Genomic DNA, 23,050 nt, shown 5'->3' with positions numbered 1-23,050 from the left:
TCCCTGTCTTGCCCTCAGTTTCCTCATTTGTAAAATACAAGGTTAGGGAGGTCCCTTCCTACTCTAGTTTTTTACGACCAAATGACTTCTGACATTAAAAAAAAAAAAAACCCAAAACAGTACATGAAGTAAGTGGGTGAAGTAATGAAAAGTTGAGCCCTGATTTCAAACACTTTATTTTAGGATCTTGGGTGACTTCTAGATACAGTGCATGCCCTGTTTTGCATTTCATGCTTCATGCTAACTGCCGCTGTAAAAATTTGTATCTTTCTTCCCATGAGAATGTTAGAGCTGGAAAAGAACTTCCAAGCTATTTAGTGTAACTCTTTCATGGTAGCGATAAAGGAAATGAGACTCAGAGAAAGGACATGAACTATGCAGGGTCATGCAGACAGCTACATAGATACAGAAAGAGATACAGAGATAGGTAGAAAGACTGAGAAAAATCTATAGAAGGGGGCAGCTGGGTAGCTCAGTGGATGGAGAGTCAAGCTCAGAGAAAGGAGGTCCTGGGATCAAGTCTGGCCCTGGGTGACCCTGGGCAAGTCATTTAACCCACATTGCCTAGCCCTTACTTCTCTTCTACCTTGGAACCAATTCCTAGTATTGATTCTAAGACAAAGGCAAATCGAAAGGTCTACAAATGGAGATCTGGAGATATATGCATATGTGTGGACGCATGACCCCGGCCTCTCAGGCCTCTCAGTCTGTCCAGTAGTACTAGTTAGCCACTAGAGCATAGACCATGGTCCTGTTGAACTCACCGTCATAGGTCGCATACAGAACGATCATGGTGATGGCTATGATGGTGAGCAGAAGCACGAGGACCGACAGACTGAGCTCCAGCGAGCTCCATCGATGCTTCGGCTTTGGCTTGGGGCTGTTGATTTCAGTTATATCCATCTGGCTTTCGGATCTGCCCATAACCTAAAGTCTGCAAAGACAGGAGAGAAGGCACAGGCGGCTCAGTGGTTATTTCAGTCCTGACGTTTCTGCACGTGGAACAAAGTAGGCAGGCTAGAAAGTGATAGCTGGACCCTGAAATGAGCCGTCTGAGATCCCGTATGAGGTTTCTGGTGATTCTTCTGGGCCACGGCAGGGAGAGAAAGTCCGGGTTAGAAAGATACTCACTCCCTGGGGGTTCTGCTCTGCACAAGATCAGGAGCCAACACTAAGGGGCCAGGCCTTAAGGATCGCTTTTAGCTGGCTTGGGATGTCGAAGGTCACTTCTCTATCTCGCGGCTCCCTTCCTAATCCCGGCAATCAAGGACTAATAACCTTGAGGTTTGGACTAAGTCAGATAAAGGCTGAAAGGACTGGAGTTGCCCAAACAAAGTCTCCAGGGCTAATGGTCGGGCCGCCACACCCCCAGGCACAGTCACAAACACCTTCAGAGAAGTTTCTAATGCCTTAATTTGTAAAGATAGCTTCCCTCTAGCTCAGCAGCAATTCTGCCTTCCACAGACCAGCTCGGAACCCCTGCCAGCCCGAGAACACCTGGAAACGTCACTTCTTCACTCGGTGGTCCAAAAGTCAGCGGCTTCAGCCGCCAGGATTTATGCTTCTGGGCCCTATGTATGCTCAGAGCTTTGTGTACACACTCACGTTTGTGTATGGGGATGTTTGTGTGCATGTAGCGATGTGAATGGCATCTAAGTACTCCTACATGTGCATCCATGTGAGCAAGGTTAACATTCATTTTTCTTTTAACCCTCACCTTCCGGCTTGGAATCAATACTGTGTATTGGCTCCAAGGCAGAAGAGGGGTAAGGACTGGACAATGGGGGTCAAGTGACTTGCCCAGGGTCACATAGCTGGGAAGTGGCTGAGACTAGATTTGAACCTAGGACCTCCCATCTCTGGACCTAGCTCTCAATCCACCCAGCCACCCAGCTACTCCCCCCACCCCTTAACATTGATTATTGTTTACTTGTGTCCGACTCTTTGTGACCCGTTTTGGGGTTTTCTTGGCAAAGACACTGGAGTGGCTTGCCATTTTCTTTTCCAGCTCATTTTCCAGATAAAGAAACGGAGGCAAACAAGGTACAGTGACTTGTCCAGTGTCACAGAGGTAGTAAGTTTACCTGAGAACAGACTTGACCTCTAGAAAATGAGCCTTCTTCCCTTAAGACAGCACTCTACCCACTGTGCCACCTAGCTGGCTGATACAGATTACAATGGCTATTTATGTATGATTTCTACTGAAAGGCAGTCCAGGATTTAAGCTCTGCCTCCTACACATACTATCAATTACCTTCTCAGTGTCCCCAAGCGATCTTCTGAGCCTCTAAATTACTGGCCAGCATGGACAGAGGGCGCTTCTCTCTCTCTGGGAATTCCCTGCACAGATGCAATCCCATAGATCCTGTCCCTTGCCCCAATATAAGTATCTGAGAAGGAGTGTGGCATAGAATATAAAAAACCAGCCTCACAGTCTAGCATCATGTGATCTAGGGCAAGTTAGTTCAACTCTGAGTGTGCCAGGCAAATCTCTAAAACTCTTAAGTCTCAGAAAAGGTAGCAAAGAGGAGATCTCGTGGTCACTCCTCCATCCAGTTTTTTGGTCCCAGTGTCGGGGGGCATGGTACTCCCTGCCCCCAGAAACTCAGGCAAACCATTAGCAGGAAAATTGCTCTGCTGCCTTAGGCCCTCTGGACTCCCAACCCAAGGCACCTGACTTTGAAGATTACCCTCCTTGGAGAGCCCCATGGAATAGAGATGGACAGAGACACAACTCATTCACTCATCCTCCAAATCACGAGAACCACCCCCATGCCCTCGGGCAAACCTCCTCCCCCAACCCCTTGCTCCAGAGTCCACTCATGCTGTCAGTCTGGCTGAAAATTCAGAATTACTAATAAATCTCTTTTGACTTTTAACCCAAGTTTTGGAGCCTTGCATTCTTGCAAAAAGTATTCTCCCAGAACCCCTGGGGTACACCCTACACCCCACAACACCAGGATCCCTTTGTATAGGGAAACTCTTTGAAGCCCCCCCCCCCAAGCTTTTGCCAAGTGGATTATATCTGCCAATATTTACCACACTCCAAATGAAAACAGTTCAGGGTGATTTTGACCTCCTGGGGTCCCTGAAAAGGTCTCAGAAAGAATGGAGAGTCCTCAGCCATACTTTGAAAACCGTTACCAAAGAAGCACCACCCTAGACCTAAGAAACCAAAATTAAAGCATGTGTGCATACTCAAACCTGTCCCTGTATTGTCTGGGTCACTGACAAAAAAGAAATAAAATAGAATGAAAACCCAGCCAGTCAATACACATTTATTAAATGCCTACTATGTGCCAGACATTATAGTAAGCTCTGGGGATGAAAAGATAGTTCCCTCTCAGCCTTTTTCTCTTCTGTCTGTCATTAAGATATTTGCTTTACTAATATCCAGAAGACACACACCCTATCAGGAGAACATGCTTGGTTGTTCTTAGAATGAAAAGAACCTTTTTTTTTATTCTCCTGATATTTTGATACTTTTAGAAATGCAAAAGGGGGGGGGGGGGAAGGGAAGCTGGTTGGCTCAATGGATTGAGAGCCAGAACTAGAGATGGGAGGTCCTAGGTTCAATTCTGGCCTGAGATATTTCCTAGTGGTGTGACCCTGAGCAAGTCACTTCACCCCCATTGCAGCCCTTACCACTCTTCTGCCTTGGAGCCAATATTCTAAGACAGAAGGTAAGGGTTTAAAAAAAAAAAAAGAAATGCAATATCAGGTGTATCTGGGTGGCTCAGTGGACAAAGCCAGGCCCAGAGATAGAAGGTCTGTGTTCAAATCCTAAATGTGTGACCCTGAGTAAGTCACTTAGCCCCAAATGCCTAGCCCTTACTGTTCTTCTGCCTTGGATCCTCTATCTATTCTAAGACAAAAGATAAAAGGGTAAGAAAACATTAATGAAATACTAAATATAACTACATATGGTTCCATGTCATATAAAAATATTCTATATCATTAGAAGACAGAAAGAACTGTTCTCGTTCTCGGATGTTCTAAAGTGCTCCTCACTACCTATTTGGAAAGAGTTTTAAACCCCGCCACACAATTTCTTATCCCTGGAGGAGCTGATGCTTATCCAGACCCTGCGGATTTGATCTTAACTTAGTGGGTTGGGAAACAGACAGGAGCGGGTCTCAAAAAGACATTTAGTGAAAGTCCCTTTATGTGTTAATTGCAGCCACAATAGAACTTGAGAACAATTTAAATGGATTCCAGCTTTATTTTCTGCGTTTCATTTTATTTCACTTAGTGCCCTGGTGATTGTCTAACTGCTGAAGCTTAGACCAAAACAGGCAGTTTTAATTATTTTCACTACCAGCGGGCAGGGTGGCATTATGAACGTCGCCTAGACCAGCCATTTGGTTCTGGGTGCGGGTACATAAATCCGACTTAGATCTTAGATAAGGGAACTCCCTTTTCTCAGGAATGCTCAGGCCAGTTTAGAAGGTCTCATTAAGCCCTAAGGAAATTCCAGACTATTTCCACTTTTCCCCAAAGTGTGCCTATTACTTAAGAATTTCTCCCCTCAGGTATTTCTGCAAAAGGATCAGAGATTTAGTGCTATAAGGGAGAACAGGTTCCCTCTAGTCTCAACCTTTTCATTTTATTGATGAAATAACTCAAGCCCCAAAAGGAGGAAATAACTTGCCCAAGGTCACATGGTCATGGCAAAGCTGGAATTTAAACTGCAGTTTTGACTCAAATCCAAAAGTCAGAAAAACATCGTCCCCCCCCCCATTCCTTCCTGTTTTTTTTCTTCATTCAAATAACAATTGTCCAGCTAAATTTCTTCATATTGAATCTACTTAGTCTTCACTAAGACAGCTAAAGTGTTAAAGAAGTATGTTTGCTGGTCCTTGCAAAAGCGCTATGCCTCTTCTAGCACCGTGCTGCCTCCCATCTCCCTCTCAATTCCTCCATGATGGAGTCTGGGGCATCTGGCCCCCTCTATACCCAGCAATTGGAAGGAGGTAGGCAAGGGCATGATCCAGAGGGGCAGCAGCTGTCTTACTCTTTTTCTCCACCAAACAGGGCTTAGGATCCATGCCAGAAACTGGCAAGGAAAGGCAATTCTAAGTGCTGTTAACATCTTTTCTATTCTTTTGCCCATTGCCCTTTTCTTTGCAGGCCTTACTTCTTTCCTTATGGGGTTGTTCTAGGCAATTCTTTTAGGGAACTTCCGAAATCACCAAAGGAAAATAACAGGAGTTCTAGCACCCAAGTAACTCGGCCCAAATTGCCTTGTAGCTAAATTCTTTTAAGTAATTTGGGGACAAGGGGTGGGTGTATGTGTAGGTGGGAAAGGCTTGAGTCTAATATTTGGTGCATATAGGCTGTGACCTATGTGGTTGCAGGCTTCCCCCTCTGATTTTTTTTTTTAACCCTTACTTTCAGTCTTGGAGTCAATAAGGCAGAAGAGCGATAAGGGCTAGGCAATGGGGGTCAAGTGACTTGCCCAGGGTCACATAGCTAAGAAGTGTCTGATGCCAAATTTGAACCCAGGACCTCCTGTCTCTAGGACTGGCTCTCAATCCACTGAGCTACCCAGCTGCCCCCCCCCCCCATCTTTTTCGAGACTAACAGGACCAAAAAAAAGAGATTGGGGAATGGAGTAAGTCGCTAAATACCGTTAACAGGAGGATATTGATGATCCTTCTATATCTGAAGTCTAAAGGAAAAAATGCACCTCTATCATGGTCTCACTGTTTCCATTGAAAGTTTTTGAAAATCTGAGACTCTAGATAGTACTTTTTAGGAAAGGGGACAAATGGTTAAGTTCCTCCCACAGTAACAAATCAGCCACTTAGTCTTAGAGAGTTGCCTGAAGCATCGAGACTTATTTAAGGTCATTCTGCTAATCTGAGCCTCGGGCAGGTACTCTAAAAGCTAAAACCACCCATCCATCACCCCATCTCTTAAACACACTGGGCTGGGGGGTGCAAATGGGTTAATCCTAAATAAGGTCCCTACCCACCCTCAGCCAAGAGTCTGGACCACTCCTTGCACTGCCTAATTAAGCTCCAGGGTTATTCGGATTATTTTTGCCCCAATACCATTACGACTTCAAAGTGATTGAAGGAGGCAATCGTCTAGATAAGTGAGCATAATCATACCTATTTATCAGATGGACAAATTGAGGAGCTCTTTTCCTCCTCGGTGTTCAGAGGATACACGGAGTCCTACTTAGCAATTTTCTTCTTCAAAGTACTCCACTCACATGAACTTATTCCTTCCAGCCCCTGCGGTTGTGATATGTAATTACAATGTGTGTTATTATACCACTTTAACAGGTGTGGAAATGGAGGCACAGGGGGAAGTCGAGAGAGATTCCATCCTTCAAGCTTTGGTATAATGAGCCAACGAGCAGCTAAGTAAGGGAGTTGGTCTTCCCAGGCTACACTGCGAGGATGGGATGGAAGAGATTCTGGATACAAAGTTTCCTGTATGGCACGAGCCTAGGAAACGGGCAGCAAATAGAAACTTTAGCAGGCAGTACAAGGCATGGAATGTAACTCTCTCGGAGCTGCCTAGCCAGCTCGGCAAAGCTTACGCTGCAAACCAGTGGCTACTTTCTGCCAGGGAAGGAAAATGCCCTTTTTAATTAAGACCTAGATCGGGAGTGTTCCAAGTGTCGGGGCTCCATCACCAGAGGGACGGAGGGAGTGCTGCTCCTCTCCAGCGATTGCAAAGCGGAATCTCGTGTTCCATTTAGGTTGCGAATCAGAGCAGGCTTTGGTAAACTTTTATGCAGGCGTGGGGAGGAACAACTGGGGTGCGCTTCGCCCGGATGCTGGAGACAATCGTGCAATCAGGCCGGAGCTCACTCACCCAGGCTGAAAGGGAGATGAAGAGGAGACGCAAAGGGACCAGCTGCTCCCCATCTTCGGGGCAGCGAAAGGAGAATAGAGGAGGGAATTTCCAGAGGTGCGAGAGGGCTATCAGGTTTGGACGCCACAGGGAGCACAGTCCAGCCTCCCAAATCTTGTCCCTCCGGCTACCAGGCAAACTCCCCCCCCCCCCCCCATCGGCCACGGCACTGGGTCCCCAAGGTGTCACTCCCCACCAAGCAGAACTTGCCGGGAAGGTTCCCGAGCACCAGGGGCTCGGAAACGACAAAGCCAAAGGCACCCCTCTCTCCCTTGTCCTCGCGTTCATCTGGCTCCTTTTTTGAGGGTCCCGCGTGCTGCCCCGCCCGTTCCACCCCACCCCACCTTCTTCTTGTCTCTTGGTTCCCAGCTTCTGCCTTCTTTTCCCAATGTTTCTCCCGGGACCCAGCGCACCCTGTCCAGCTCCAGCTCCCGCGTCTCCTTTCTCTCGGACACCAGCCCCCAGCACCTGGCCCCGATGCCCCAGCCCAAGTCCCCCCCTCCACCTTCTAGAAGCCCCGGGGCTCGCTTCTGCTGGTGCCTTGCCCTGGCAACCTCCGTCCCCCCACCTCCCACGGGGTCGGCTCCCTCTCCCGGGACTCACCAGTCGGATCTGGGAGAAGTTCGAGGATGATGTAAATAGACACATCCCCAACCAATGAGATCGCGAAGACCCAGGGCTGCCCTGGGAACCCCGAGCCGTGCGCACGTTGGCAGCAGCGGGCAGCTGGGGGAAGCGCCGAGCACCAGGAGCCCGGGAGGAGGCGGTGGTGGCAGCAGCACCAGAGGAGGAGGAGGAGGAGAAGGAGGAGGAGGAAGAGGAAAACTGAGGAGCACAGGGGAGGGGGAAGTCAAGTAGGGGGAGGGGAAAAGGGGTGGGAGGAGGAGGAGGAGGAGGAAGAGGAGGAGGAGGAGGAGGAGGAGATGATTTGCGGCTTCAGAGGCAGAGCTAGCTCCCAGGGAGTACACCAGGGCCCTCCTCCTCGGCTAAGGCTCTGGCCCCAGCTGTCGCTAGGAGCCCAGGTATCCCCCAAATACCCGCTCTCTCCTTAGAGTATCCCCTTTCCCCAAGCAGCTACTGCCACACGAGTTGCGCTCCAGCTCCAGTCGCGGTTCTGCCAGGCTCTGCATCCCTCCCCACACCTTTCCCCTCCTCCCCACTCTTGCCCTCCTCCACTCCCCACCCCCGCTGTGCCGTCCCCTCCCGCCCCCACCCCCTTCCCAGAGGCCCGCCAACGCGGCTGCTGGGTACTGAGGGAGAGGAGCAATCAGGCTGGGAGGAAGGGGGTTGACCCTAAGTCCTCTCCTTCACCCTCCCGGCTGACCCCAGGCAACAGTTTCTCAATAGGGTACCCAGGGACCTAGTACCGGGGGCCAGACTCAGAACGAGGAAAGACTGGCCTCCCCCTCCCACCCCCCATTCCCCCCCCCCTCCCGGAGGGCTTGGCCAAACATTCTTGGAATGGCTAAGTTGAGGGCTTGTCTGGAACCCTGGCGTCTCCTCCCACCTGAGCTGGCTCACTACAGCTCTGATCTCGGCCCCGTCAGGATCTCCGCTGCCCCCCCCCCCCCCCGCCCCCAGCATCCTCCTCGTTCCCGTCCCCCCCCCCCCCACGTCAGCCTTGAACCTCCTCCTGAAGGCTTCCCTCCATCCCTGTGGCGTCCAAGGCTGGGGGGCAGCGAAGGAGAGGATCCAGAGTTGATGGGCAGCACGCTGTCCTACGTAGAACTTGCAGCTCACCTCCCAGCGCCAGGCGGCTTACCGCACAGCCCCGCAGCCCTGAAGGGTGCGCAAAGCCATTGCAGATTTCTTCTCCGGCCAGAGGAAAAACAACAAGGAAATCCTTTTTTTTTTCTTTTTCCCCGAGGTGGGTTCCTGGATCCATGCTGGCTCGCCCAGCCGGACTTTTTCCGGATCCCTGGGGATCGGCAACTCTAAAGGTTTCCTTGATCCCCCCAGATCCTCGCTAATTCGGCTATTTAAGGAGGGTTTACTTTAAGTCAGAAGTCATTACCGCTGATTCTTCTACTCATGAACGTTTGGGATCCAGAAGGGCGAAGGAATCCTTAGAGGCCGATCTGAACGGCAGATTCTTAAGCTGGGGCCCAGGGGATCCGTGGGGAGGTTGCACGGTGTCGGTGAACTTGGATGGGCATAAATTACCCTTCACTTGCACTGAGCTCTCAGCGAGATGGAGCATTTCCTTCCTTTGAGTCTTCCCCAGACTGCCTGCCAAAGGAGTGCCTGGCCAGCCCACTCGCTTGCTTATGTCCCATTTGTACTATAGAGAGATTGTGCAGAATTGTTTGCAGTTTGTCTCCCCGAGTGAGAGTCAGCTTTGTCTTTGCCTTTCTTCTTTCGTGTGCCTAGCGTTGCCTGACACTTAGTAGGCACTTTATAGCCAGTGAATTTACTCCCTCATCTCATAAAAGAGGAAACAGAGGCAGAGTTGAATTCACGAAGCTAGTGTCCCAGCTGGAACTTGAACCTGTCTTCCCAGCCCAACCCCAGCCTGGTCTTTCCCCTTTCTCTGTTCGTTCATGGCATAGACTAGAAGAGCTTGTTTCTTCCTTTGGCCTTCTTATCCTCAATGGGCCAGCACAGTGGAGGTGCATGCACAATACTGCTGAATTGGTTCTTCAGTACTTCAGCGATCTGGTATTTCATAGAGAGGGATCTCAGCTCCCTTCAGCGAAGTTGGAACATGTCTCCTTGTCTTGGCAGAAGATGCTTGGAAGTTGCTATGGTCAAATTCCTTAGGTCCTGGGCTTTGAGTTCTTCTAAGTTCTAGCTCTAAATTTTATGAATAAGGAACATGAGGCTGGGAGAAAAGAAGCCCATTTTTGGTGGATGATTCTTTCCACTACACCAAGATAATCTTGTGGAAATTCAAGCTACTACTAAATTCATATTCTGCTTCAAAGCTATGATCATGAGGGCGGTTAGGTTGCTCATTGGCTAGAGACAGGAGGTCTTGGGTTAACTGTGTGACCCTGGGCAAGTCATAATCCCCACTGCTTACCCCTTACCATTCTTTTCCCTGGGAACAAATGCAAAATATTGATTCCAAGACAGAAGGTAAAAGATTTTTGTTTGTTATGTAATAGTCCAAAGGACCCTGGCCCTGAAGTCAGAAGACTTGGGTTCAAATCTCACCTCTGACATATAATACATGTGTGGTGTTGTTGGGCAGGTCACTTAATTTCCCTTCACCTCAGTTTCCTTATTTGAAAAATGAGGTGGTTGGGCTACATAGCTTTTATAGGTACTAACAGTTCTAGATCTACAATTGTATGCATGTCTTTGTTAAAAATTATTTGTTTATTTTTATTATATAATTTTAATTACTAAAATTAGATATAAATATAATAAATTTTATTATAGCTTTTGTTTTTACATCACCTACATTTCCCAGGGCAGCTAGGTGGCGCAGTAGATCAAGCTGACTCATCTTTCTGAGTTCACATTTGGACTCCGATGTGTCCTAGCTGTGTGACTCTGAACAAGTCACTTAACCCTATTTGCCTCATATTTCTTTTCTGCCAAATGAGCTGGAGAAGGAAATGGCAAATAATTCTAGTATCTTTGCCAAGAAAACCCAAAATGAGGTCAGGAATAGTCAGACATGTTTCAAATGACTCGACAACACAGCAATGATAACATTTCCCAATTTATTTCTGTCTTTCTGCCCCCAGAAAGACAATTATTCATACTAAAGGAAAAAAAAAGAGGTGAGAAAAGCAGTTTAGGAAAATTTACTAATTACAGAAAAGTCTGATATATGCAGTATTCCATATCTGTTATCCCCAGTAAAGAGGTGGGAGAAGTGCTAAGAAATGTGCTGACAATGCCTCCTGATATCTCTTCTTTGGAACCAGGCTCAGCTGTCATAATTTCATAGCATTCTATTCCATTTATTTTTATGTTGTAGAGATATTTTTCCTTTTTCTGCTTCTTTCACTTTGCATCAGGTCATATGGTCTTCTTATGCTTCTCTCAAGTCCTTTTTTCCCCCTTTCTTTTTTAAAGTTCAGTTACTTCCCAAAGTCAGGTGGGAGGGATGGTATATAAAGTGTTACTCTAACTGTGCAACCCTGAGCAAGTTGCTAAATCTTTCTCAGCCTCAGTTTCTCCGTCTGAAAAATGGAGATAATAGCATTTAGCTCTAAGGGTTTTGAGCAGCAAATGAGATGCCATATGTAAAGTGCTTTGCAAACCTTAAAGCATTATACAAATGCTAGGTACAATTACATGAATGTGCCATCACTTATTTAGTCATTCCCTAAGCTGTATTTTCCTTTTTAATTGAGAAGCTTCATATTCCTTCTTTGGAAAGATTTTGAAAGGCAGAGAAGAGATTCAATCAACATTTATTATGCACCTACTATTTGCTAGGCACTGTCCTAATTGCTGGAATTACAAATATAAGCAGAAAGAACTACAGTCCCTGCCTTCAAGGAACTTACATTCTAACATAGGAAGATGACATCTAAAAGGGAGCAGAATGTTTCAGGGGAAGAAAGGGATGGAGTCAGGAATGCAAATCTGATCTTCCCCTTAAAAAGGAGAGTCTGAGTAGAGCCTGCCAATCAAAAGGCAAGGCTGCAGAGGGGCAGATCCGGATGGGAAAACCTTCAAGGGAAAAGTTTCTACAAGAGGATCAAAAATGCCCAGAGTCAGAAGTGGGCTCAAAGGTCTGTTTATTGCAGTATTAGGGCATAAATTAGCCAGTAATGCAAAATGAATAGGGAGACCACTAATGTGCCTTTTCAAAATGTATGCCAGTTTATCTTCCTCTATGGTCTTTTCTGGTTAAATCTAATCTAACACTATTTCAAGGAGCTAAAGAGAAATAAACCCAATTATCCTCATTTTACAGATGAAGAAACTGAGGAATAAAAAAGTGGCTGACGATATGACCCAACAAAAGATTCAGTACTCTATGCACTCCAGGGCTTAATTTCCTGGCTAATGTTATCTCTCAGCTAAATTACCAAAATGTTATTTCATCCCCCTATAATTTAAAATGAATTAAAATGAATAAAAAAGGAATCTTTTCTCCTCCTTTTCGGCTGAGAGTCAATTCCCAATTCTTTTTGTACAATGCCACATGTTATTGAGCACTTAATTCATTCCTTTTTAGGATGACTCTTTTTCTATTGGTCGGCAGTGACCTCAGATTTGCCAGATTCATTAAATTTTCTCCGGGTCTCCTTGGTGACTCCTTCATTCCTGATTCTGTATCTTCCCTTAGCATCACAGACATCACCTGCTTTAATGATACATTTCCTACCTATTGACTACTCATCTTCCTTCCCATCTCTGGCCCTTGGAACTCCTGTTTTCCTTTGAGACTGTGCTCAAGAGACTCTTGGCTGGAACCCTTTCCAGGTCTCATCATGCCCTCTCCCAGTTGTTTGAACCTCTTCCTACTTTATGACTGGATTGTGTAGACTTCCATGCTTCCATGTTATCTTTCCTGTTAGAATATAAGCTCCTTGAAGGCAGATGTTATTTTGCCTTTGCCTAAAACTGTTTCAGTGTCTAACCTGGTGTGCTGATTGAACAAATGATGCTGTCACCTTTGCATCCAGCTCCAGCCCCTTCAGGAGACTTTCTTCCCCTTCTTCTCTTATCCTTCCACTTTGTGAGGTCATTCCCTCCCCACTTCAATTTACAACCTCTACTTTTGTCATCTTTCCATCATGTCAGACTATTTGTGACCCTATTTGGGCTTTTGCTGGTAAAGATATTATAGTGTGTATCCCATCACTTAGCTCAGTTCCCTGCACACAGTAGGTGCTTAATAAACATTTATTGAAATGTGGTTAAAGAAACACTACATTTAGAGTCAAAAGATTCTGGGTTTGAATTCTTGCTCTGCTTCTTACTACTGGTGAAGACTTGGCAAAGCTGGGATGTCACTATTATTTTCCTCCTCCACAAAGTGAGAAGGCCAGACTTCATGACTTGCAAGCCTCTATCCAATGAAGCACCATGAGTCCATTTCATGGCCCTTGGGCAGTCAGTTAAAAGGGACACTCCAATGTTTTGTGCCACTCTCCCAACTTTACTTCATAGTTCTCCCTTGCTCATCATCTAGGCTTCATTCAGACTGGCCTCTTCCTCCCTGCTAAGGTCTTTGACCCTGCTCTTCCCTTTGTCTGGAATAACTCTTACCTTAATCCTAAATAGATATTTAATCTGGTAGGTGATGGTGGCAATGGAGAGAAGTGGAGAGAGACAGAGATAGAGAAAGAGGGAGGTGGGGAGAGAGAGAGAGAGAGAGAGAGAGAGCGAGAGAGAGAGAATGTGTGTGATGATATTGAATCTGTGGGGGAAAATCCTTGACCAGGGCAGCAACTGAAAGAGCTAATGGGTAGACAAGATAACCATCTAGGACATAGCACCTAGGACACAACATAATAAAGGACATTCTATTCCTGGAAACTACAGACTCTCTATGTCTCTATGTCTTAGCAGGCTGATTTCAGATGTGACTGAAAAAAGAGGTCTCATCACCAGTTGGCCAACTCTTTGGTAATAAACGTTTCGGAACCTGGAATCAGCCTCATTTGATATCTTGTCCCTGACTCATATTTAAAACCAGAATCTCTTCCTTGAGATCCAGAGTCACTTCCATATGATAATGAAGTATAGGACTTCAGTAGGTTGACTTTTATAGATATATATGTGCATGTCTCTATGTATACATATGCATACACACATATGACACATATATAAACAAAAAATAATAGGATTATACATACATGTGTGGGTAGATGAATGGATGGACAGATAGACTTATCTTCCTGAGTTTAAATTTGACCTTAGACATTTACTAGTTGTGTGACCCTGGGAAAGTCACTTTACCCTATTTACCTCAGTTTTCTCATTTGTAAAATGATCTAGAGAGGAAGTGACAAACCACTCCAGTATTTCTACCAAAAATGGGGTCATGAAGAGGAAGGCACAACTGAACAACAACAAATATATTTAATGCCATAAAATGTGACTTTCCACAATACACAGGTATATTGGGAAATATCTATTTGCCTGTGTTAAAGGGACAAAATCTTTGTTGGAGAATCCAGTATAAGGAATGCAATTTTTAGATCTGACTCAGGCAATATCAATATCTCGTTCCAATTCCGAGGCCACACACAGGAAAACAAATCAATAAGAGAGAAATTGGAAGGACATGGGCAAAATAATGTCACTCTGAAACTAGAAGGGGATTTCCAGGTCATTTAGCCCAGAATTCTTGAGGAACCCGAGGCTTGGAGATTAGGATTGTTCAGCCTCCTACAGAATGGCAGTCTTGGTAATACTCATTCATCAACATTTCCAACTGAAATAGCAGAGATGCTGTACATTTGACTCTGAGCTCCTTGAGGGCAGGAACTATTTAGCTTTTCTCTTTGTGTGCCTTACAGCTAGGTGCATAATAAGTATTTAATGAATTGAATTGAATTAGTAAAGCACTTTCAAACAAATTGTCAAGTCTTTTGTGAAAGGGGGATTCTTATTCAGGTTCAGATTTCACTAGATGTCCCCAAAGATACCTTCTAACCCAGACATCTAGGATCTGTGCTTGAAATCAGTATATGTGTGGTGCCAGGCACTCTGCTAAGTGTTGGGGTTACAAAAAGAGTCAAATGCAGTATCTGCCTTCAAGGAATTTAGGCTTTAATGGGGGAGACAAATGCAAACCAATATATACAAATCAACCAATAGATAGGATCAATAGGAGATAATTAACCTAGAGAAGGGCTGGAAAGGGTTGGAGAGAGCTTCCAATAAAAGCTGGGTTTTTAAGGGAGCTAGGGAGCAGAGGAGGAACATTACAGGCAGATAGCCAGAGACCTGTAATATGACTTGTTCCATTTAATCCTTGGGACATCTCTGTGACTCATTTATAATCATTTCTATCCATGCAAATACTAGCTGTATGATTCTAGGCAAGTCACTCCTCAATTTGCTTCAATTTCCTCCACCAGAAAATGGGATAATAATAGCTACTAGCCTTCAGGGTTTTTGTGGGGATCCAATGAGATAATATTTGTTAGGTGTTTAACTTAATGCCTGATACATAGTAGACGACATATAAACACTTGTTACCTTTCCTTCTGGGGAAGAGTAATATTATGTTGCAATATTTAATAACCATTATTACTCTGTGATCCATCCTTTTCCTCCTTTCTTTCAGACCCCATTTCTGAAGGCCAAGAAATTCCTGAAGGGCAATGGAGTAATGTGATCACTCCTAGCTCTCATGATATCTTCTCTTTAACCAGCTGGAGCTGGATCCCCCACAAGTAGGAACCTTAGTTCTGCCTGTAGACAGAGAACCAGCTTGAGTTAGACTTCCTATGGGGCAAGTCTCCTGCCCTTCCTTTCTAATCAAGTTTAGAGGTGGGGGACAGGTAGGCAGCTCAGTGGAGTGAAAACCAGACCTAGAGAGATGAGAGGTTCTGGGTTCAAATCTAGACTCAGATATTTCCTAATTATGTGACCCTGGACAAGTCACTTAACCGCCATTGCTTAGCCCTACTGCTCTTCTTCTTTGTAACCAATATAGTATCAAATCTAAGACAGAAGGTAAGGATTAAGCAACAACAAAAAAAAAAGGTTAGAGGTGACTTACTCCCCAATGGGGGGTGGGGGCCATGAGGGAAGAATCCAATTGAGATTGTTTTGGTTTTTTAGCCAAGATTGCTAGAAGACACTGTCCCAATAAGCCATTGAGAGGGGCTTAATCAGCCATATCTGAAGACCAGCCCACTTTCTCTAGCACAGACTCATCCTATCACCTGAGCATTAGGGAGGGGGAAGAGAACTCTTAACCCACCTCCTCATTAAGGTGTTTTCCTATTGGGGTTGCCTTGCCTTTACCAGGGGAGACAATCAGAAGGAAGACAGACCTAGATTTGAAAGGCCCCCTCTGCCTTCACTCTGGTTCTTCAGTCATTCAGAGACCACTGACCAATCTATTGACTATTGCAGGCCTCCCTGAAAGACTGTCCAAGCTCAGAACTTTATCTCCCACTTATGAGAAAGAAGCTCTCCACATCCAGAGGAAGAACTGTGGGAGCAGAAACAGAAGAAAACCAACTGCTTGATCACATGGGTCGATGGGGATATGACTGGGGATGGAGGCTCTAAAGGATCACCCTAGGGCACACATCAATAATATGGAACTAGGTCTTGATCAATAACACATGGAAAACCCAGTGGAATTGCTCATTGGCAATGGGAGGGGGCTGGGAGGAGGGAAGGAAAGAACATGGATCATGTAACCATGGAAAAATATTCTAAATCAACAAAATAAAATTTAAAAAAAGAACTTTATCTCCCAGAGTTTCCATAGTTACCCCCATCCTTTATTATCAGGCAGCATCCCCCTGTTAATAAATAGAATTACTCTAGGAAAATTACTTCAGTTTCCCCTTTCGGTAAATTTCATCCTCAACACTTCTTGCCATTTATGTATTGAGAGACAAAGCATAAGGACACCTATGAGGGAAACAAGCAGTATATGCATTTTTTCTTGTTGTTTAGTAGTTTTCCATTCGTGGCCAACTTTTTGTGAACACCACTTGAGGTTTCCTTGACAGAGATACTGGAGTAGTCTTCCTTTTCCTTCTCCAGTTCATTTTACAGATGAATAAACTGAGGCAAACAGGGTGAAGTGACTTGCTCAGGGTCACAAAGCTAGTAGATGTCTGAGGCAAGATATGAACTCAGGAAGATGTATCTTCCTGATTCCAAGTCCATGCTCTATGCACTGTACCTCCTAGCTGCTACATAGTGGCTCCATGCATGCTTCAGGCTGCCAGAGTCCTCCACCCAGCTCCCTGTGTCTTTCTCAAGGAAGCCACCACCTGAGGTAGTTTGGGCATGTACCCGACTCCCATTATATCACCAGATCATGGTTGCTGTTTGTCAGTGGAGACATCAGTAAAATAATAACTGAAAATAAGTAGTTTTTATCTGGCATATTAAGGTTTGCAAGGCACTTTGTATTCACTCTCTCACCAGATCCTCACAATAACCTTGGGAAGTAACTGCTGTTGTTATCCCTACTTTAGGGATGAGGTAACTGAAACAGAAAATTCAATTAACTTGCCCAGGGTCACATTACCAAGAAAATGTCTCAGGTAGAATTTGAACTCATGTTTTCCTGACTCAAGTCCAGTGCCCTCTTCCTTATTATATACCGTGCCACCTTGTGCCAAGAATCCTTAAGAATTCAAATCACAGTTTGAAGCTTTATGAAAGAGTGTTTTCCACCTCCAGCTAACAAATACTTCCTTCCACTATCATATAACCTCTCTCTATTTCTATCTCTGTCTCTCTCCCTCTCCTTCCCTCCCTCCCTCCCTTTCTCTCTCCCTTCCCCTCTCTGTCTCTCTGTCTCTGTCTCTTTCCTTCCCCCCTCTCTGGCTCTGGCTCTGTCTCTTTACCCCCCCCCCCCTGTCTCTTTGCCTCTCTCTTTCCCTGCACTTGTCTTCCCCAGTAAATGCAAGTTCATATTGATGAAAGGTTGTTTCATTCTTTGTCTTGAATTCCCAATGGCCCACATGCTGCCTGGATCAGTGGCATAGGAATAGAATAACTTGTTCATTGATCAGTTGATTGATTGACTGTTCAGCTTGAGGACCACTTTCTGTCTGAGCCCTTGCCTTGTTCCTTTTCCCCTAGATGTTACCTTATATCCCCACATTGCATATACTCAACATTGCCTAGATTTTGGGCAATCCTCTATATGTGTGTTCTCTCTCCCAATTGAAACGCAAGCTTCTTGAAGGCAAGAATGACTTGGCTTTTGTCTCAGTATTGTTTGCCCCTAACCTAGTACCTGGCACACAGTAGGTGCTAGGTATTGATTAATTGGGTATACTTTTTTTGTTATAACACAGACTCAGAGTTGAAAGGGATCTGCAGGCCATCTGGTTCCACTCACACCTGAACTCAGATTCCCTTTCCCAAGTGGTCGTCCAGAGTTTTCTGAAAAATTTCCTATGAGAGATCAGCCACCACTTCATGATACAAATGCTTTGGAGACACAGATCAAACAATGCACTAAGAATGGGAGGTATCATGGAAGTGTTTTCAAATTTTGCTGCAAAGAGACTTTTCCTCCTCCCTCCCCCACCACTTCCTGATCAATGTCTACGTCATTCTCCTCTACATTGCAGAAGACACAAAGATGGAGAGACATCTCTGTCCTCATCATTCCCTCACTTGGCCATGAAATTCAACTTAGTGAGCATTTAACAAGTATTTATTATGTGGAAGACACAACGGTAGGCATTGGAAAGAAAAGAGGTAATTAAAAATGAATACAAGACAAGATGTAGAATTTTGTTTTACTTGACTTTGTAACAAGAACTTTGTTTTTCTTTTTGCTGAAGGAATAGAGGATAGGAAGGTATTAAAGGATAAAGATCCGGTAGGAAAAAAGAAAAAGACAGTCATCGAGGTACATTTTTTTAAAATTCAAAGAAGAGAACAGAAGAATGACTAGAAAGAAGAACAGACAAATAGGGCAGCATTGAAAGCTACACATTGAATTATATACTTTAAAAGGAAAGCAAATTGTGCACAATAAAGAGAAGCCATTTCATGGTACAATGTTTTTTCTCTTCTGCTACATATCTAGAAATATCTACATTATTTGGTACTAAATTTGAGATGAAAATATTTTTTAAGTCATATAAGGCAGAATGTGACAAGTGTCAAGAGAGTGGAATAATTTTTTTTTCTATTTGTTAAGAGTAAGACAATCACTAGCTAGAAAAAAAAGTTTAAATATAACTTCTCATTCTTATGAGAAAGGAAAAATGAAGGTCAATATAAGCTATAAATTAAGGTCTTAAAATAAGGCATAATAACAACTTAACATTTACATAGTACTTTCTGAGATTTTCAAAAGCTGAGTGTAATTAGCACAAGTTATGGTCTGCCACATTAATTATCTAAGACATGGGATTTCGTGATTAGCTACTTAGATGATCTGTTTTTCCATTGCTGTGGTATTTCCTCTCTCCATGAAGACTGCAGTCCCTCCATCCATCCCTTCTCATCCTGTGCAATCCAAGAAAATGTGTAAAACTTAAAGAGATTTTGTGGTTGTGACAAAAGCAATGGCATACTAACCCAAAGACTTGAATTTAAGACCTAGTAGCTGACTCTGGAGAACTTCCTTGACCTTTTCTCTGAAGATTTCAGCATCTTTGTGTATCAAATGATGGGGTTCAAGATCATGGATTCAGAGAGTTGAAAGAGATCTCATGGGCAACCTAGTCTAACCCATAAGTGAAAAGATCATCTACCCACACACTAAACCTGACAGCTTTTATTTAAACCCTTCTTTCAAGAAGGAGAGCTCATTACCTCATAAGGCAGTCCATTCCCCTCTGGAATTGTTCTCATAGTTAGGAAATTTATTCTAAATTTCCAATTTCACAGTTTCCACCCACTGCTCCTGATTCTGTCATCTGAGACCAAAAAACCCAGTCTGACCACTAGTATACACAGGGCTATGCTGGTAAAGGTTTATTAACTAGCTTTCTAAAAAGCTGGGCACACTTTTAAATTTAATTCATATTATTCACATTTTCTCCAGTGCTTTCCTAAGTCTAGATAATCAACAGAACAACAACAACAACAACAACAAAATCAAACCTTGATTTGTAGTGCTTGCTTATTTGCAAGTTATAAATGCTCAGACTGAAATTTTTATGGGGTTGTCATTCTTTTTTATTTTTATACTATTCCAGATTATATATCAATACAATTTCTTAATATTGGTTTTCTGACATTTTGCCACTATGGTCTGTCTCTGTCTCTGTCTCTGTCTCTGTCTCTGTCTCTGTCTCTGTCTCTGTCTCTGTCTCTGTCTCTGACTTTGTGTCTCTGTCTCTGTCTGTCTCTCTGTCTCTCTCCTTCTCTGTCTGTCTGTCTGTCTGTCTGTCTCTCCTCCACCCCTCTCCAAGAAGGCAGGTAATATGATATAGTTATACACATAATATCAAATAATGCATATTTCCCTGTTCAGCATGTTGTGAAAGAAAACACATCTTGTTTACAGTAGATAAATTTTTGTGGAGGGAATAAAGTAAAGATTGGTATGTTTCAATTTGCCTTTGGACTCCACCTGTTCCCTCTATAACAATTCTCTCTCTCTCTCTCTCTCTCTCTCTCTCTCTCTCTCTCTCTCTCTCTCTCTCTCTCTGTGTGTGTGTGTGTGTGTGTGTGTATCCTGAATCCCTTGGAGTTCTCCTGGATCCTTGTCTTCTTGATAATAGTTAAGTCATTCACAACTGATCATATACATTATTGTTGTTGCTGTGTACAAGGTTCTCCTGGTTCTGCTCACTTCACTACATTTTTTCATGTAAGCTTTTACAGATGTTTTTGTAGTCATCTTGCTTGTCATTTCTTATGGCACAATAATGTCCCATTACAATCATATTCCACAACCTGTCTAGCCATTCCCCAACTGATGGGCATCCCTTCCATTTCCAGATCTTTCAGATAGATTTTGTCTCCTATCTTTAATCTTGTTGGGCTATAGACCAAATAATGATATTGCTGAGTCAAAGGGTATACATGGTTTCATGGTTTTGGGCTCTGGTTCCAGATGGCTCTCCTGAATGGTTGTATCAGTTCAAAGCTCCACCTGCAGTGTATTAGTGTCCCAATTTTTCCACATTCCTTCCTGCATTTATTGCTTTCCTTTTTGTCATATTACCCAATCTGGTGGGTGTGAGATGGTACTTCAGAGCTGTTTTAATGTGCATTTCTCTAATTAATAGTGATTTGAAGCATTCTTTTCATATGATTAAGGATTGTTTTAATTTCTTCATCATATCGAAACTTTAACAATCAGCTCACCAGCCTGTAAGAATGTAACAGCACACATTGGATTCTACCTAACAATCTTTCAGATGCTTGAGTCCGATTGTCCTGCTCTAGCTAAGCATTCCCAATAACTTCAGTTAATCAGGATGGATAACTCCCAGGGCTACTTCCCAGAGCTAACTCCAGTGACTAAAATATTCTCCAGTCAGATGAACTGTCTTCCCACCAAGAGATGAGTTTGGAAGGAATGGCTGAATTTCCTCCAAGAAATGAAAGTTTAGAAGGTCTGCCTACTCTAGAGAGTGATCTAATTACCTTGTCCAGTAAGCATATTAATAAATGTATAATAGCCAGTTTAAATAAAAGCCAGTGCTAGTTGAGCCACTCTTCTGGGAATGGTTATCTCTGAATATAATGAAACTATAACTTGATGTTTAATTTTCCCCATGCTCAATACACTTGTGGAACCACTAGGAGTGGTTTGGAGGATGGGTGGGCAGGAGGCAGGTAGTCCTTTCATTTAGGAGGCTTTGGTGGAGTCTAAACCAGAAAGATCATAGTAAGGGTAGAAAGGAGTAAGTAGCCAATGTCAGAAGCATTTTCAGATGTAGAACTGACAGGACATGAGACATAATAACCTTCAGCTTCACAGCATTAATGCCAAGACATTGACCTTAAAACCAGCCAAAGACATATAACATCAACATGGAGAATTTGAGGGTTTTTGAAGCTTGTAGACTTGGATTCAGGTTTGAGAGGAAAAGCCTCAAGAATCATCAAATGGTTATTTTGAGAACAGCTATTCAGAGAAGTGGATCCTAACTTTTTTGGGGGGGAGAGAATTCAACTATTTTTTAAAAAGTAACTTTCCAAAATCCTCCAATAAATCTACTCTCCATCATCCAGAAATTATATTTCTACTGATGGACCCAACTTAAACTGAACATGCTATAGCAAGGTGGAATAGTGTGAATAGAGTCCTGGACCTGTAGGTAGGGAGACTGGTAAAATTTACTCTCAGACCATTCTAAATCTTTGGCCATCGGTAAGTCACTTAACCTTCATATGCCTCAGTTTCTATATGTATAAAATGGGAATAATAATAGTACCTAATTCCAAGCTATTAATAGGACCTAACTGCCAGCTAGAATTTCATTTAATACACTATCCTCAGCATGTGGCACATTGGAAGCATTTTATAAATGATTATTTCTTTTTTTTTTCCCAATCTGACATCTAGTAGAGTGGCTGATTAACAGTAAATTGGCTAAAAGTTGGGCAGAGTTTGGGGTGGGGAATAAATAAGAAGGGTTCAGACAGTTTACAAATTAGATTGTCTGCTAATTTTGCCCCAGAATAACTAAAAGCTGACTCAAATAAGGTCTTCTAGACTTCTCTAGGAAGATGACCAAAGTACAATGGAAATGTCTTAGTCATCGTTGCCTCTAACATTTCATTTCCTATCAAAAAAAATCATATGATCTGATTTGTAAAACTAAGATATGTCCAATGATGTCAGTTTCATTCCTTTCTGCTGACACAGACATTCTTGCAACAGACAGAATTCTAAATTCTAAATGGTTTCAGATTTTTTTCTCTTTCTTTATCTTTTGCACATATCTTTCTCCAAGTTGGATGTCATGGGGATCTGTGCAATCTTGAAAAATTCCCTTTCTTACAGTTATTGACTTTTGTGTTAACTTGTAACCTTTATTTCATTAGAATAGGTTGAGAATGGTACACTGAAAATCAGCGATTTCTAAATGACAAGATGTCAGGGGGGCTGTATGGATCTTGCTCCTAGGAGTAATATTTCACTTTTACAAAGTGTTTTTTTTTTTTAAGTATAAGACTAAGTATTCAGAGGAGAACAAAGTGAGACTGCAATTGCACTAAAATAGATGCATAATAATAACTCAAATTTATAGAGCATTTTAAGGTTCACAAATCACTTTACATATATTATCTCATTTGATCTTCACAATAGCCTTGTGTCTTAGGTGCTATTATTATCCCCATTTTAGGAAAGAGGGAAGCTGAGGCAGGCAGACCTGAAGTGACTTATCTAGAGTCAAAAAGCCAATTAGTATTTTAAAAATTCTGCATGCCCCCCACCCTGCTAGATGCTGGAGATACAAAGATAAAAAGGGAACCAGTCCCTGTGGTCAAACTGACATTCTTTTGGGAGAGACAATATTGATATGAATAAGTATAGATACAGAGAAAAAAAAAAAACAAATTGTGAGAGAGGGCACTAACAGGCATGGGTTGGGAAGAGGTCACACAACAAGGTTGTGGCTGAGCAAGATTC

At 43.5% G+C, this 23,050-nt stretch overlaps 1 protein-coding gene and 1 long non-coding RNA gene across 6 annotated transcripts in view; one reads left to right on the top strand and one right to left on the bottom strand.

Annotated features, from left to right (window-relative positions):
• MME (membrane metalloendopeptidase) overlaps positions 1 to 8,902 on the bottom strand; it is a 142,662-nt gene extending 133,760 nt beyond the window's left edge. The window contains exons 1-3 of one of the 5 annotated variants that reach the window (XM_007502344.2): positions 7,474 to 7,786; positions 6,117 to 6,242; positions 765 to 934 (exon numbers count right to left, since the gene is read on the bottom strand). In XM_007502344.2, the coding sequence (XP_007502406.1) occupies positions 765 to 924 (160 nt within the window). In that variant the 5' untranslated portion in view covers positions 925 to 934; positions 6,117 to 6,242; positions 7,474 to 7,786. Of the gene's footprint in view, positions 1 to 764; positions 935 to 1,131; positions 1,149 to 6,116; positions 6,243 to 7,473; positions 7,787 to 8,610 lie in introns of those variants that run through there. The other 4 variants (XM_056807695.1, XM_056807694.1, XM_001363859.3 and 1 more) reach the window with 4 other exon arrangements.
• On the top strand, positions 7,769 to 16,694 carry LOC103100022 (uncharacterized). Its single transcript, XR_001624489.2, has 3 exons — positions 7,769 to 7,892; positions 15,080 to 15,188; positions 15,877 to 16,694. It is a non-coding gene; the product is annotated as an uncharacterized LOC103100022 (long non-coding RNA).
• Positions 16,695 to 23,050: the final 6,356 nt, after the last annotated feature.

This window comes from Monodelphis domestica, chromosome 8, assembly GCF_027887165.1.
Source record: "Monodelphis domestica isolate mMonDom1 chromosome 8, mMonDom1.pri, whole genome shotgun sequence".
Lineage (NCBI taxonomy): Eukaryota > Metazoa > Chordata > Mammalia > Didelphimorphia > Didelphidae > Monodelphis > Monodelphis domestica.
Note: the sequence above shows the minus strand (reverse complement) of the source record. Positions and strands in the feature narration are given on the sequence as shown.